The sequence below is a fragment of the Gopherus evgoodei genome, chromosome 4, assembly GCF_007399415.2.
Source record: "Gopherus evgoodei ecotype Sinaloan lineage chromosome 4, rGopEvg1_v1.p, whole genome shotgun sequence".
Lineage (NCBI taxonomy): Eukaryota > Metazoa > Chordata > Testudines > Testudinidae > Gopherus > Gopherus evgoodei.
The window spans coordinates 137,886,898-137,902,444 of NC_044325.1; the positions used below are offsets into that span (position 1 = coordinate 137,886,898).

The 15,547-nt window shown below is 44.9% G+C and overlaps 1 protein-coding gene across 7 annotated transcripts; it reads left to right on the plus strand.

The window, feature by feature from the left end:
- The first annotated feature begins 1,131 nt into the window (after window positions 1–1,131).
- TCP11 (t-complex 11) lies at window positions 1,132–15,494 on the plus strand. Of its 7 annotated transcripts, none has more exons than XM_030561320.1 (10): window positions 1,132–1,253; window positions 1,736–1,887; window positions 5,149–5,284; window positions 6,903–7,023; window positions 8,380–8,600; window positions 9,630–9,766; window positions 11,157–11,377; window positions 11,838–12,022; window positions 12,454–12,617; window positions 13,341–15,494. In XM_030561320.1, the coding sequence occupies exons 2-10, from the start codon at window positions 1,746–1,748 to the stop codon at window positions 13,568–13,570; spliced, it is 1,557 nt and encodes a 518-aa protein (XP_030417180.1). In that variant the 5' UTR covers window positions 1,132–1,253; window positions 1,736–1,745; the 3' UTR covers window positions 13,571–15,494. The 7 variants fall into 7 exon arrangements, with proteins under 7 accessions (XP_030417180.1, XP_030417179.1, XP_030417178.1 ...); XM_030561319.1 differs by having other exon boundaries at window positions 1,132–1,345; window positions 13,341–15,491; XM_030561318.1 differs by lacking the exon at window positions 1,132–1,253 and adding an exon at window positions 1,366–1,481 and having other exon boundaries at window positions 13,341–15,493.
- The last annotated feature ends 53 nt before the right edge of the window (window positions 15,495–15,547 follow it).

Consider the following 15,547-nt stretch of genomic DNA (forward strand, 5'->3'; position numbering starts at 1 on the left):
AAGGAAAAGGCAAGAAAGCGCAGGCACCAACATAAATTAACAAAATTATTCGTCTCCAGTAAGCCATCAAGTGAACAATGGATGAATCTGTGCACCTTCCTTCCTCCCCCACCCCTCTTCTGCAAAAGAAAAGAAAAAGGATTTACTTTGATTGCAGGCTCTTCAGGGCAAGGATCATCCTTTTCACTCTGCTTGTACAACACCTGGCATCCTGGTTCCTGACTAGGGCTCTCAGGCACCACTACACTGTAAATAATAATTTTAAAATCTTTATCCTCCTATAGGTTTCCAACATGCTTATTACTATAGTTCTGTACCACTTCACGTTCAATTCATCCCACCTCCACTTTTCACAAGAACCAGACCCCAGGATTCCTCACGCTCCTAGAAACCTCCAATGGTGGGAACAGAACCCAAGTGTCCTCACTCCCCTAAAGCCCCCTCTTTGCCAGCTAGGAGGCCTAGTTCAGTCAACCCCTGCTCTGATCACTAAACATTACTATCTCCCATGTGCCTGACTTACTTTGCAATCAGCCCTATCCCTCCCCTAGGATCATAGCACCTTCTGGGGTGTGAACAACTACACATGCTGCCAACCTACAGCTATTAATTTACATGGCCCATCCTGTCAGAAGGGGAAGGGATCCTACCAGGCACTTTTAAAAATAAATTACTGTGAAGGCGCCCATAAATAGAGCAGGCCCTACAATCAATAACTCCTCAGAGGATCATGCAACTCTACAGCTAAATTCCTAGGGAGGTCCCCCCGCCTTTGCTCTAGTTGACTATTCCCTTCATCTGTCTACCTCCTCCTCTATTGGATGGTAGAGTCCAAGTAGGTCTGTGGACCGAGCCACTCTTTGGAGCATTCCATTTGGCTAGAGGGGGATGTTATAAGAAAAATATAGTTCCAACGGAAGCTTAGTGCTGGACTGACTAACGCGCCATTATCCAAGGGTAAATCACGCTTTATCTCTTAGCACGAGAGATGGCTCCTGAGGCGGCTCTTAAATGGAGGCGAGTTTGTGTGCGAGGCTCATCCCCATTTCTCTAGGGTTGGTTCAGTCCTGAAAAGGGCTTGTCAAGATACGGAGCAGCCCATTTCTAACAGAGAAGCGGGGGTGGGCGGGTTATAAAACCTCATTCAGAACAGGATCTCAACGAAATAAAACACGGTGGCTTTGGTCTCGTCGGCGCCACGAGGGGGAGAAATCTCCCTGGGAACCGTCTACAACCCCTGCTGGTGTAAAGAGGTCGAGCCTCCCCCCCCACGCACTGGCACTTGGTTCGGCCCTGTTTGAAGCTGGGCGCGGACGCTCACTGATCCAACGGCAGCAATAGTTCCGTGAGGGGCCTCGAGCGCGGTCGGGCGGCTTCCTGTCCCGTCACCCCCGCCCGATCCGGGCCGGCCCCCGCCCCCCCTTCACCACCGCCCGGTCCGCCCCTCCCCCCTTCACCACCGCGCGGACCGTCTGGGGAAGGTGAGGGGCCGCTTCTCCACCCCTCGCTGAGGCAAGGAGCCGTTGGACGCCCCCTCCCCCGCCCTGGGGTCTTCCTCCACCTGCCTCGGAGTCTTTCTCCCCCCCTTGTCACTCCCCCCCCCCGCCTCGTGCCCAGGCTCCCTCCCCAGTGCCCTCACAGCCCCCTCCCTTGACTGGAGGCGTGGCCGGCTTGGGGCCGCGGTGCCTTCCCTGCTCCCGCCCTTTGTAACCCTCTGTCTCCTCTCGACCTGCAGGAGGAACAAGATGCCTCACCCTGGAGAGGAGACACCGCCCAGTGGCTGCAGTGCCCCAGGGAGCGTGCCCTGTAGGCCCAGGAAAGCGAGGCAGGCCCAGGAGAGCCATGATGGGGACGTGCCCAGCCTCTGCCCACCACAGCTGCCAACGTGTACGTCCACCTCCAATTATGCTAGAAAAGTCCGGTCTCTACCGTCCTCACACGGTTCAGTGCAAACAGTGGTGCAACCAGGGATGACAGAGCTGCGGGGAGAGGTTTGAAAGAGAGCCCTTGGGTTTGGAAGGGGCCTGTAGTGGGGTCATGCCTTCTCGCTGTTTCCAGGCAGGGGTGATTTTTACTAAACTAGCGCTGAGAGATGTCCAGTCTCTGCCTCAAATGTGGAGACTATACAACTGCTCTTGGCAGCGTGAACCATTGCTGACCTGTTTTTTGACTAAGTTCTGTAATGGCTCTTTTTTAACATTTAATAATGTTATGACTGGACCTCGTGCATAGTGCGCTGAAATGGCGCTATGGGGCAGAAAACATATAAATCTTTAACCGTTCTTAACCTGGTGATATGGAATCCTAGGCTCCACATCCTATCCCACTGCTAACCGAGGAGGAGGAGGAGGGGGAACAGACATCACAATTTTTTGCAAAGATCACCCCAGATCAGTGTTACACTTCCCATCAGCTGTACTAAATATTCCTCTCCCACTTTGTTCCCCGAAGTGCCTTTATCTGTTTCTTCAAAGGCTTCTTTAGAGCATGTTTCCACTAAACCTCTTTCATGTTCCACCATTAAGTGATTTTTTTTAAAATTAGTCAGAATTCTGCAGTAGAATCTTGTACCTCATTGTGACTCTTAACTGTAGTGTGTCTAAACTGTGAACTTCTCTGCCTTGTACAGCTTTCAATAAACGACATGGTCACTAGATGTCGCTCTTATTTCACATGATACAAAAAGAGGGGGCTTTATCTGGTATGAAAGGACAGAGGGGCTCACATCAAAACTATGAAACTGGGTTTGTCTGTTCACAGCTTGAATTCTTTCTCAGATGAGTTGAATTGTAACTTTTGGAGAGGTTATATATCATTTTCCATACATTCATCTGCTTGGACAAACGGTGGTGCATCTTAAGAATTCCCCATCTAAAAGATCACTAAATTCCATTACACAGTTCAGTGGAACTAAAATCAGAAAAAACGTCAAATGTTCACTTCCTGCAGCCTAGGTGTCTTTAGTTGTTCTTATCCAACAAAGATTTAAGCTAGCTAGGGACTTGGTACTTAGGTATAGTTCCACTGACTTACTCAGGCCAGTAAGAATGCAAATGTATATGATTCTTTGCAGGACTGGGCTTTATATGACTGACATCATTTCATAGCATACAACCTGATACTAGCCTTTCTTCACACAACCCTCTTGTCTAATTTAGATTGTAATCTGTTCAGAAAGGGGACCTGTCATTTTACCATACCCCCTTCTAGACCAGTCATGATATATACTACTTCACCTTGCTTTGGTGTGGGCTAATCAATTCAAACTTATTTAGCAATTTTTCTGTTTCTCTGCCTAGCTGAGGAAGGTTCTCTGCACCAAGCTTTCTAAATTATCCTGTATTAATCTTTCATATAGCTGCTAGTGTCCTGATCCACTTGTTCGTCAAGAACTTTCTAAGTTAAATTATTTCCCCTCATACATACTGCTAATGTTATCCAGTATATGGATGATATACTTTCATCATGGAAACATCTATCAGATGCAGGCTCCATTGGCATGGGTTGTCTAGTTAGCTCTAAGTTCTCTCATTATTTTAGATTTAAACTACAGCATAAACAAGCATTCTTGTCAAACTCTGGGTCTCCTTGGAACTTAAAATAGTTACAAGATTAATCAACTCTGCTAATTAATCCTGATTTGTATTATTGTAGGCCTAGAGATCCCAACCAGATTGAGGTTAGGGTGTGGAGCTAAGCACCCTGTACAGACATATAATAAAGGCTTCCTATCCCAAAGTGCTTACAGTCCTAAACTACTCTCTTGCAATCTGTTCCACGCAGGCAGACCCCTGTGCCTTTGCAGAGCCCCATTGATTTCAGGCTATGTACACAGACCAGATTGCAGAATGAGGGGGCTAAGGTTTAAAATATAACAAGAGGGTGAGTCCCCCAATGGGAGGATATGAAGGCAAGCCTATAGTACTGTTAGAATCTATAATTCCAACATGTGACTCTTTGCTGTCTCATTCCTATTCTGTACTGTCTTTGGTGTCCTGCAACTTGTAAATTGTTCTCCCATTTCTGGCTGCTAAACTAGGCCACATAGCATCATATTTTCTCCCATAATTTAATCAGTGAATTTCACCTGTAATTTTTCCTGTTGCTCTAGAATGTAGAAACCCTAGATAATAGTCCCACAACTGATGATTTTCATGAGATTCTGAAATGACTGTTGCAGTATAAAATCAGTAGTTTGTCAGCTAATATTTCCAAAATGTGTCTGGAGTGTTTAATCCCCTACCAAGGGAGTCAGGAGATATGAGTTTTACTTCCAGCTCTGCCACTGACTCAGAGTTTGCTTTCAGACACTTAGCTTCTTTGAGTTTGTTACCCAATCTGAAAAATAAATCTATCATGCATTGGGAGATCTATATTGAAGATACTTGAGAGGACGAGTGCTAATTCCTTTTTATCTAACTTATTTATTCTTCAAATGGTAAAAAATGTGACATTCTTCTTCAGAATACATGTCTTCCTGGCATCTTTACACTGGCAGGGATGTTGTTAAAAGAACTTATAAGGCTTGTACTTGTTTCACTGTTCATTATAACCACAGAACAAGATAGAGGGACATTAAGTAGTTGCATAATTATTCTGGAGGTCATTCAGAGGTTAAAGCCTAGGTATGAGAACATGTAAAAAGTAATAGGACCAAGCCTGAACTGATAAGGCTTTTATACAATCCATTTTTATTCAGCTCACTCAATGAGCTGTCTTGTGCTGCTTTTTAATTTGAACAATTATTTCCTATATTGGTGTTACCAATAACCACAGAGTGATATTTTCAATTTTGAGATCCAAAGTTGCTTCCATTTACATTAATGGAAGTTTAGTTAATGACTTCACTAGGAGAGGATTGGGTCCTTGCTTTTGACCATTAATGAAATTTAATCTTCCATTGTTTAGACATAGAAACCAAACTGATCAGTTTTACTTTGGTCAGTGTCAGCATTTCTTAATCAGCTAGGAGCATAATGTTTCTTATATTCTGAGGGGGATGTTTTAACCCCACCCTACGTACACAGGTTTTCATTGTTTGCATTTCCTTATAAATTTTGTAAAACCTTTTAGATTTATTGAACGTTGGATCTAAGACTGTAGTTGATCATGATAAAGAACTAGGTCTCGTTAATTTCCTTTCTGCAGCCAGCCCTCCTCCACCAGTTCTCTCCATGGCAGAATTACTAGAAACAGCACAAGAAGTTTCCAAAATGACCATTGCACACGAGATTGTGGTGAACCGTGACTTCAAGTTGCAAGAGGTCAGCTTCTCACCAAACAGGTTCGTTATACTCCTCTTTGTTTTTTCTCTTATCTGAGGTGGCAGATTATATGGCTAGAATGGGAAATAGGGGAAGGGAGGATTTGGAGGGCTATGGCTGTTGAAAGTATGTAGAAACTACAAAGGAAAAGAAAGTGGGGTTTGGTGCTATATGTTATGTTTTTTTCAAGTTTATTTTTCCCTTGGAACTATGATGAATGCCACATCTGGTCTTCCTTGAGTTTAATGGAGCTTTCAGAGGTGTAGACAGTGACCTTTTCTTAAGTATTAATCAAAGGAGAAGAGATGCAAAGATCTTCCCTCAGCAACCTGCCTTGTAGCTGTAAACTTCCTGAGTTCTATCTGAATGCTTTAACCACCAGAGTATCCTTCCTGGTGCTGAACAAAAAGGGGCTCTGTAGAAAGGTATCCTGCAAATATTGTATGGTCCTGTCTGTCTTCTCTGAGGATGAGAGTAGTGGTTGGGTGATCTGAGGATTAGAGCAGTGGTTGGAGAATTTGGAGTTATCTGCATCTGTTGCAGGCTGGCTAAACATCACATTCTTCTGAAGGGGGGCAGGGGGAGCTGCCTCTGAACTATTGCTATGTGGTAGAAAAGTAAGACTAAGGATTGTCTACATGTCCATATATGTGTAGAGTAAACACACTGTATGCCCTGCTAATATAGGTATAAATAGCAGTGTAGGGGATGAAGTGCTGCTTAGATGAGGAAATACATGCCTGAACACTTAATGAAACCAAATTTGTGTTTCATTATGGTTAATTTCACGGCTATAGGATTTGAAAATTGGTAAATGTCATCTTTTCAAATGTTTAAATCTGAAATTTCATATTGTTGTACCTGGGGGGGCGGGGGGAGTTTCCCAACCCAAAGGGTATTTGAGGGGCCAGTTGCAGCCCTCACTTTTGTGCTGCTTTCAGAGCTGGACTCTGAAGGCAGCAACGGTGGAACTTCCTGTGGCTGCAGGAGGTTCCCAGAGGTGGAAGTGGGTCTGAACTCCACCCAAGAATGCCAGTGCAGGTGATGGATAAGTCTTTCCCCTCCCCAGCCCAGCAGGAGGTAGGAGCCAATTTCATGGGGTAGGGCTTATTTCACAGTCCGTGCCGTGTTTCTCACAGCTGTGAAATTGGTAGGGCCCTAGCTATGTGCCCTAGCTACATGGCTCGCTGCACAGTGAGACAGTGCTGCCCAATGTCCCATTGCTGGAGCCTTTGCAGGGAAAGACTCCGGTAGCTCCTCCTTGCCAGAACTTTTCCCCGCTACATCAGCCTTTCGTTTGCACATGCAGCTATGGAGCAGTATGGACATAGCCTGCTTTTCACTGTGGTGTGTAGCTACACGTACCTTACACACCAACCCCAGCGCAGACAAGGCCGAAGAATGTTTGGCTATGGTGAAAAGAGATGGCTGGGTAGGAACCATATGTGGGAGAACTGTGGAATTTAGGTTGATAGAGGTTCCCATAGGCAGGAGAGTGGTGAGACGTTGCTTCCAACATGAGAATAAAAGTTCAACGAAAATTCAGGGAGGTCCAAGTGGGGACATAGCCCCTCCATAATGATAGGTGTGAGATGGCTGAATGTTCATAATAGTTACTTGTTCCCACTCCCCACTCAGCCTGGAAAGCCGAGTGAAAGAGACATTGCACAAAGCTTTCTGGGACAATCTGAAAGAACAGCTCTCTGCTAGTCCACCAGTGTATACACACATGATCCAACTGCTGCAGGAGATTAAAGAGGTGAGTAGTTCATGATAGGACAGCCACCTTAGAGCTAGGCCTCTGTTAATGACATACATCTAAACCTTGCCTTGTGGCCACACATGATACCGGAGGCATGAGAGAATGGAATTCACAGTGAGGAAGAGTAAATACTAGGCCCAACCTTCTAGATCCTGTCTGTAAGACTGTCCCCTTGACCCAGGGTTCCACACACACCAGCTACACCTGAAAGGTATGAAACCAGTGGAGCCGTGTAACAATCAGTATGGACATAACTGATTGTAGATATTGCTTAAATCTCTGTGCTACACTGATGCAGTGATTTCTTGAGCAGGAGCCTACACACACTCTGCTTAAGGATGGCTAATGTCCTGGTCCGCTTAGGTCTCATTAGTATTGGTCCCACTGGTTTTCACCAGACAGCAGAAGGCTAGCTCACAGGTGGTAGGACAACTACCACATATTCCTCTCTTTTTACATTCCCTTTTTCCTGCCCCAAGGATAGCTGCATTCATTAATACTTGGCAACCTCTTCTCCCTTAACTTGCAACTGAACCCCATCATTCCTTCTCAGTGGACCCAAACCCTCTCTTCAGTACAGCAGATTTGGGTTCTAAGAAAGGTAGAAGATGTCTGTTAATAGGATTGTAGACTGAACACATACTTCCTGAATTAAAAATGAATTAGATGGGCTTGATTTTATTAAAACCTTACTTGTTGTTACAAGGCTTCTTAAACAAAAAAGCCTGAGAGACATGCATGAAGTAAAGTGAGAAAATGCCTTGGCCTGAAAATCTTCCCTAGGCCAACAGTAACTGTGCATACAGTCTCTTCTATCTGTAAACTCAAAGTTTATATATAAAGAAACCCCTCTCCAAGGCTAGTCATACATAAGCATCTGTCTTCAATGTACACAACCTATTAGAACAGGAGCTAAATGTTTAAAACTAACGAACAGCCATACCTATCTGCAGAACCCATAGCAGCATCTAACATACTTGCCTGACCTGGCCCATACCTTTACCCGTTTCTAGTTCTTGGAGGCAGCTCCTTTCCCAGAAAGCCATCCCACAGGGCACTAAAAGGGATCCCTGCTGTAAAGGAAAGAATAGGGACCACACATTAGTTAGGGGCTGACATATGGTCATATAGCATCTTCTGTGTATGCCCTTAAGGGAGCAGTTAGGAACAAAAATTTCCTTATAGCTGCTATGGTGGCTCCTAAGTTTCAATGTGCTTAGTAGTCACCTGAGTGAGTCCTCATTCCTATAAGGCCAGACTTTAATTCTTGTTGTGCAGCTCCTGGTGAGCTGTAGGATTCCTAGGTTTGAACAAAGCCAGACTCTTCTCTCTTTGACTTTCTCCTTGGGGAAGACCATACTGTCACTGTTGCTGCCATGGCACAGCCGTCTGCAGGGCCAGATCGAAGAAGCCCTGGATATGGAGCTGATCACACAGGAGGCTGAGCATGGGGCTCTCGACATCCCCAGTCTCACCATGTACATCTTAGGTACAATGGCGATGCTGTGTGCACCTGTCCGAGATGAGGAAGTGCAGAGACTACAGGGTGTGACAGACCCAGTTCAGCTGCTCAGGTGGGTAACACTGGGACATGGGTAGGCCTCCCATAAACCAGCATACCCTCAATCAGTGATTGTTGTAGCATGGAAATCTACTGCCTCCTGCCCAATAATCATATCACATCCAGACTCCTGATACACTGAGCCTCAGCTTGTCTCACTGATACTGAGTTTCTGAATAATGAAAACTGGATTAAATTATTGTTCATGGGATGGAAAGTCCAGTGCAAAATGAACTTGAGGCTCAGTCCAGTTTGTAGGGGACGTAGGTCCCTTTCACAAAAATTTCCATCCTAATTGGCTCTAAATACCACCACCCCAACCCCTCCATCACAGTCATACCAGAAGGGAACGAGCTATAGTGCCTGATTTCCTCTTCTGTTCTTACATGGCCTTATCACTATATCATCTGAGTGCCCCCCAGCTGTTTAAAAGTAGTAGTAGTTGCTTTCCCTTCATGCTGTGAAGGAGAAATGACTAATTATTTGTGTGTGTGAGAAACTGAAGAACCTAAGTCACAGCAATAAACTTTGCATTTAGTTCTGAGTGCAGTGAGCCCATGATCTCTTCTTGCAGTAATGAATCTGTAGGCTGGGTCTATGTCCGGTCTTCTGTACTCATAAGCCTATCCCACTTCTGGATAATTTCATTGTTTCAGTGGAACATAACTGTTGTGGGAGGTCATGGTCTCTTCTGATGCTCTCTCTAGATCAGGGTAGAGACAGCCTCAAGGAACCCTGAAGTAGCTTGCACTGCCCCTGTTGTACTAGTTCTGAGGGTAAGTAGGATGGTCTCTGGAGCATGCAATTTGGTACTGATCCCCAGCACAAAAACTAGATTTTTAAAAAGTCCTGGCTTCATGAAAAGGAAGTTACTGCGTAGTGTGTGGGGCTGGATTGGGCTGCAGGTGAGATCAGGCCGTGAGTACTGTCTCCCTCTGCACTTAGAATGCCCAGCACTGAAGATTGGATCTCTGGGGCAATTTGACTGCAGTGAGACATTTGGAGTAATCCTTTTTCCTTTTTGTCCTCTAATTCACCCCAGGGAGATTTTCCGGGTGCTAGACCTGATGAAAATGGACATGGTGAATTTTACCATCCAGAGCCTGCGGCCCCACCTGCAGGATCACTCCGTCGAATATGAGCAGAAGAAATTCCAGGAGCTCCTTGCCAAGCTGCCCAGTGAGTGTGTAGGGAAGGAGAGAGAAGGTGCAGGGGTGTGCTGGGTCATCATCAAGAATACCTATACAAGGGTTAATAATACTGAGCACTAATGCAGGGTGACATAGGTCCAAAGTGCATTAATATTTTCAAAGTTCAGCAGGTGAGGAAAGAATCTCACGCTGGGGCTGCAGGGATATCATTTTCCATGATAGACAGCCCTCACCCACAAGGGGACAGATTCAGCAGAGGAGTCAAGGGTTGGTGGGTTTGGAGCATGAGCTTACCCTTGGCACGGGTCTCTTGGCACATTGAGTGGTTGAGGCTTGTGTCAGATGGCTGTGCTGTAGCAGCCCTATGGAGAAACCAGTCTTCCTAACAGCTTACTCAAGCATTTAAGGTGTGCACATACAATTTTAAGCATTCATTTTGAAACATGTATTTCTGTTAATGGGACACTGGTTATATTCCTCTCTTTACTACTGTGGAATAATGTACGCAAATAGGATTAGCTGCTGCTTAGTTCATCTCCAGGTACTTCCTTTCCCAGCTCAAACTGGTCTTCTGTTTTGATATCAGCCAATGGGGCAGACATTCTGCTGATGGCAGATAAGAGCTGCAGGTACAGGATGAAGAGGAGTAGCAGATAGAAACAGAGCTGTTAAGGGTCTTTCATGCAAATTTGTATTAGTAACAAGATGGAAAGGCAAAACTGTCAAATGTAAATTTAAGAAGTGCTTCTAACCAGGGGATGGATTGTTAGAGCAGTCAGGACACTGGGATTCTAGTCACAACTTTCTCACAGACTTGCCTTGTAAAAGAGAGCAAGTTATTTAATCTGCTTCAGTTTCTTCTTGCATAATATGGAGAAAATAGCCATGGCAGGGAGTGTTGTGAGATTTCATTAATTAAAGCTTTGAGATCCTCAGAGGAAAGGGCAAAATGTTAAACAGACCTGTAGTCACCCTTGGCAGAGCATTTCTAGAAGAAGGTTTTGGTGGATGCTTAACTTGCTGAATAAATCAGAGGCAACCTATCCCCGACAGAGACCAACCTGGCTTGCAGCAGAGCTGGTCTGGTTTTGTTAGAGGTGTTTCACCATATGTGGAATAATAATTCCTAGCCCATAGCACATTACAAAGCTTAGCTGAGACCAGCCCTGAACATGCGCCTCTCCAGTCCCACTACTACTGGGCCAGCATCACTATCCTGACAATGACATGGCTGTGTCCTATGAGAATGAGTCCGACATTTCCTAAAGTACCAGGGGCCAGCACTGCTGTCTGACTAGTCTGAGATACACTGTGTCTTCAGAGTGTAGTGTAGTACAGTGAGTGAAAACAGTTCCTTCACTATTCAATTTGCTGAGTCTGATTCGTACCGCAAACATCTCTCCATAATCCCATTCCAGACAGCCTGGATCACACAACTGAGTGGTTACACAAAGCAGCAGCGGAAGTCTCTGCATCTTCTTTGTCATCCCCATCCCATCCTGAGGTCTGTGGATCACCTGCTCCACTCTCACTGGGGGCTGTCAGCAGCAGCTCATCTATACCAAGTCCCATGTCTGTGTTAAACCAAGGATACATGAATCTACTCCGCTGGGAGCCAAGCCTAGAGAAATACCCTGAGGTAGGAGGAATCTTCTCATCAGCCAGGGAGGACGGCTCTGCCACTTTGATGTGGCAGTTAGAACTGGCCTTAAGTACAAGCGAAATAAACAGGTGCTTGGGCCCTGAATCCTATGCAGCCTCTACAGCATGAGCTGGCTTTGTCTCAGGGCCAGGCAACAGGACTGCAAGGGGAGAAAATAGCTCTCTGCTGGATCCCCTATCCCTTGTTGGCAGTGGAAGCTTCTAGCCTGTGGCTTATTTCCCCTCTTCTGTTAGCTTGGGTCCCCTGCAAAACAAGGCCTTTCCTGCTTCCCGGAGTGTGTTTGATCAGTGGTTCACACCCTTCTCCATTGAGGAGCCCTCTCCCATTATCTATACAAAAAAGGACAGGCAGTTGCGATTCACCAGCTTGAGAATCTCCCTGCTTGGTGAGCACAGCTCTCCCCATGCCCACAAGAGGATTTGATCTCTCTTTGCAGACTCTGTTGATGGACCAAGCCCGGCTGCAGGAGGTACAGTTGCAAGTGAATCAGCTAACAATCATAGCTGCAGTCCTGCTAGTGACCAGCAGTGTGTGTGGAAGCGCCTTGTTGAGCTCGCCTGGGTTTGTAGATAGGCTGAAACGGGTAACAAAGGCCCTCTTAGAAGGGCTTCCTCACACCAGGTTGGTTGCTTTACCATTATATTTTTCAGAGGGAGACAAGTGAGTAGACAGGTGCTGGGTGGGAATGAAGAGTTGCAGGAATCCACTCTGGAACTCAGAGGATAGTTAAAATCCAAATAGGGGCCAGGGTTTCTGGCTGGGGGAGGAGTTTCCAGCTGGGAACTAATCCTCTAGAAGTGGTGACTCACTGGTTAATGGGGAACCAGTGCTGCTGATCATTCTGATCACAGTAACAAGCACTAGGGCAGCTTAGTTCATGGGACACCAAATGATTACAGCTGGTTGTCTGTGCCTCATGTTGCCATCATTATGTTCCTGGCTACAGGTTTCTGGAGGGAATTTGCTACTGTTCCACTGCTGTGGGACCCTCTCCCTGTGTGAAGCAAAGGTGAGGAGTAGCCCAAGAATATAGAACATGCCTCTGATTTTAGGTTTCGAGAAGCTTTGCTGGACATCAGCAATCATGTGCACCAGGAAGTTAGTGAATCTCTCTTGCAACTGGGTTACCCTGCTTTCACCAGCGACAAATCTGCTTCCCTCAAAGGCCAGATAAGGAGCATCGCAGAGGATGACAATGCGGTGCGGAGCGTAATTGGTGAGTTCCTGAGTAAATGTCTAATGTGCTCGCTTTTTACTTAAAAAGTGAGGCCACCCTACCTCTTTATCTACAATCTGTGCTTGGCCTTAGAGCCCTAAAGTGAAGTCCTTTCCCAGGATTGGTCTAGCATAGGTAACCACCATGCAAGCTTCCCCGATGTAAGAGGGAAGGTCAGTCTTTGGCCTCTTTGCTCAGACTGCCACAAGGGGGGGTACCTAGTGCCCCTAGAGTGAGATCCTCACTCCTTCTCCAGAAATCAAATAATGATCAAGCAGTGAAAAGCTCTGACAATACCACCTATATCAAAGCACTTTACAAAGGTGGTGTCATCCCTATTTTACAGATGGAGAAACTCAGGCACAGTGACTTTGTTACAGAGCCAGCAATGGAATGCAGGTCTCCTGAGTCTCAGTTCAGTGCTCTATCCACTAGCCCACCATAGTAATATATAAATTTCCAGGCTATTTCAAATGGTTTGAAGTCTTTCCCCACTGATCTGTGCTGTTGCAGTTATTGCATTTAAGCACAATCTTAAATTCCATGTTGCATTCTGACATCTGTTACACACTGTAGGTTTTTTTTAATACCAGGATGATTTCACTTCTGTTCTCTCCAGAGCTATGTCCATGCTGCTGAGCTGATAGTGCCTCAAATTGTCAGGTGTTCAGTCTTCCCTTTGACTGACTTCTCCTATCATTCCCTTTCTGTTCATACCTACAGAGCAGCGGATCCATTCATTTCTCAGCCTTCATCTGTCTCCTAGTGCCCAGAACTCTTGCAGTCTCTCAAAAGGCCTTGCTCCAATTCAGGAAGAACTGCTGGAAGTTGGTCACAGGTTTGGCAGTATGATTCATCACAACAGGCAGGTGTATGGACCCTACTACCTGGCAATTCTAAAAAAGGTGGTTCTCCCAGGGGCAGAGCCAAAAGCAGGAATAGATTCTTTCTAAAACTCTCACAGAAAGCACCACATGCACTGGGGCCAGAGGGGAGGAGGACTCAGCTAGTTTTCAGAATCATGCTTTAGTTGGCTGCAACACTTTACAAGCCAAACAGCTGTCCTGTTCTGTGCAGCAGCATCCAAAGCACTTCTGCAGCTGGACCACCATAGCTGCTGGGGACAGTTACATAAATACCAACTGCCACTTCCCAGTTTGTCTGAATAAACCTTTAAACTTAAAAAAAAAATTGCCCTTTTTTTTCATACCTGCCATTAGTTGGTCTTATTACTTGGGGAGGCAGTGAAACATTGAATAAATATAGCAAGATAGCCTAGATGGATTTCATAATGTTGCAATGCATCCTGTGAATTTGAACCCTGATTTTTTTCCTGCCTTGGCATTAACTGTGGGTTTTAGCCTGCTTTCCAGACCCCTCTTAGTCTCATCCAGGGAGAGAGGATTCGATTTAAGATGCTTTGTGTTAATGGCAGAGCTTACTTTCTAATGAAACTGATACACTTCAGTGTTAACTTTAAAATCTGGTTTACTTCATATGTGCCATCTACACTAGCTCAGTTTAATCGCCCTTGGATTTAGTATTTTTGCATTCAAATCTACTGTAACCAGTTCCTAAACTTTAACATGCATTGTTAAATGTTGGTCTTTTCCTCCATCTCCTTTATACTAGTGAATTTAATATGTTGAAGCTGCATTAGTAAAACTTTCTTTCTACTGGAGCAATACCGTGCTATCAGAGCTGCCAGGGTCTTAGATATTAAGATACAACTGTAACAGAACATCAAACTATTGATGTACAGCAAGGATTGCTTTGGCAGCTTTGTTGCAGGGAGTTAGCAGTTGAACTGTGTAAGGATGCATAGGTTATGGTCCTGCCACTCCACTCACCCTCCATGACACAAGCTGCCCATCTGTAAATGTGGGATGGGGTGGAGGGAAGGGAACTAGTTTTCTTCATCCTTGGGGGTGTAGGATGAGAGGTAGGGATATGGGGCTGAAGCTCATACTAGCAGCATGTGCATTTATAGCTATGTTTCTAATGAATAAATGGGCTTGACATTTCAAAAATATAATGCTGAATATTTTAATACTTTTCATGGAGAAAGAGCTTGAGAGGACCCCTCCTCCCCAAAAAAAAATATCAAGATTATTCAGAAGACATTCATAAATCTCTGCATTCATGGGACCATGAGAACTGGTTACTGCCATTAAAAGGATTTAATTTTGGCATAAATTGGACAAAGGGCATAGAATAGCCTCATTAGTGGCTCAGGCTTTGTAATCATAACTGCAAGAGAACAACTATCCTTTGACATGTCAGCAGTAAGATGGGGCAACAGCAGTGATTAACATTAAAGGGTTCAGGAAAAATGAGGTCAAAGAGGCAGCTGCCTCCCACATGAAGGAAGTGGGTCCACACTATTAAACTGACACTGGCTGATCTTAGGAAAAACACAGATTTAATCTAAAACTGTAATGCAGGTCTTGAGCCAAACCATGTTACAGTTTTTCCATGTGATTAATTTCTGTTACTATCTTGCAGTCCAAGAGGAGCATAATGTGTGCTTTCTATACTTGTTCTACAAATCTTAGTTGCACAGGCATCATCTTCTGCAGGAGAATGAGAATGTTGAACAGATAAATTCAGATCCCATAGTAGTGTTCAGGAGGGAGATTTACCATTTATCATGAGCTCAGTTTTATATTCTGTTGTAAAAGTTTGCAGAAGTTGGCTACTGAATGATAATTACAAGTAAAAGGCAATAGATCAAAGAGATATTTCATGGTTGCTCTGACAAGTCATTTTCTCCACTTAACTTGCACATGGATAGAATATTTCACTTGTTTAACCACAACAAAAACAGCCATTTTGGTTCTAGGCACCAACCACTGCTTATTCCCTAACCAAATTCAAAATTTAAAAAATGAAAATTAAAGCCATCTACATCACAATAAACAAAGAAAAGG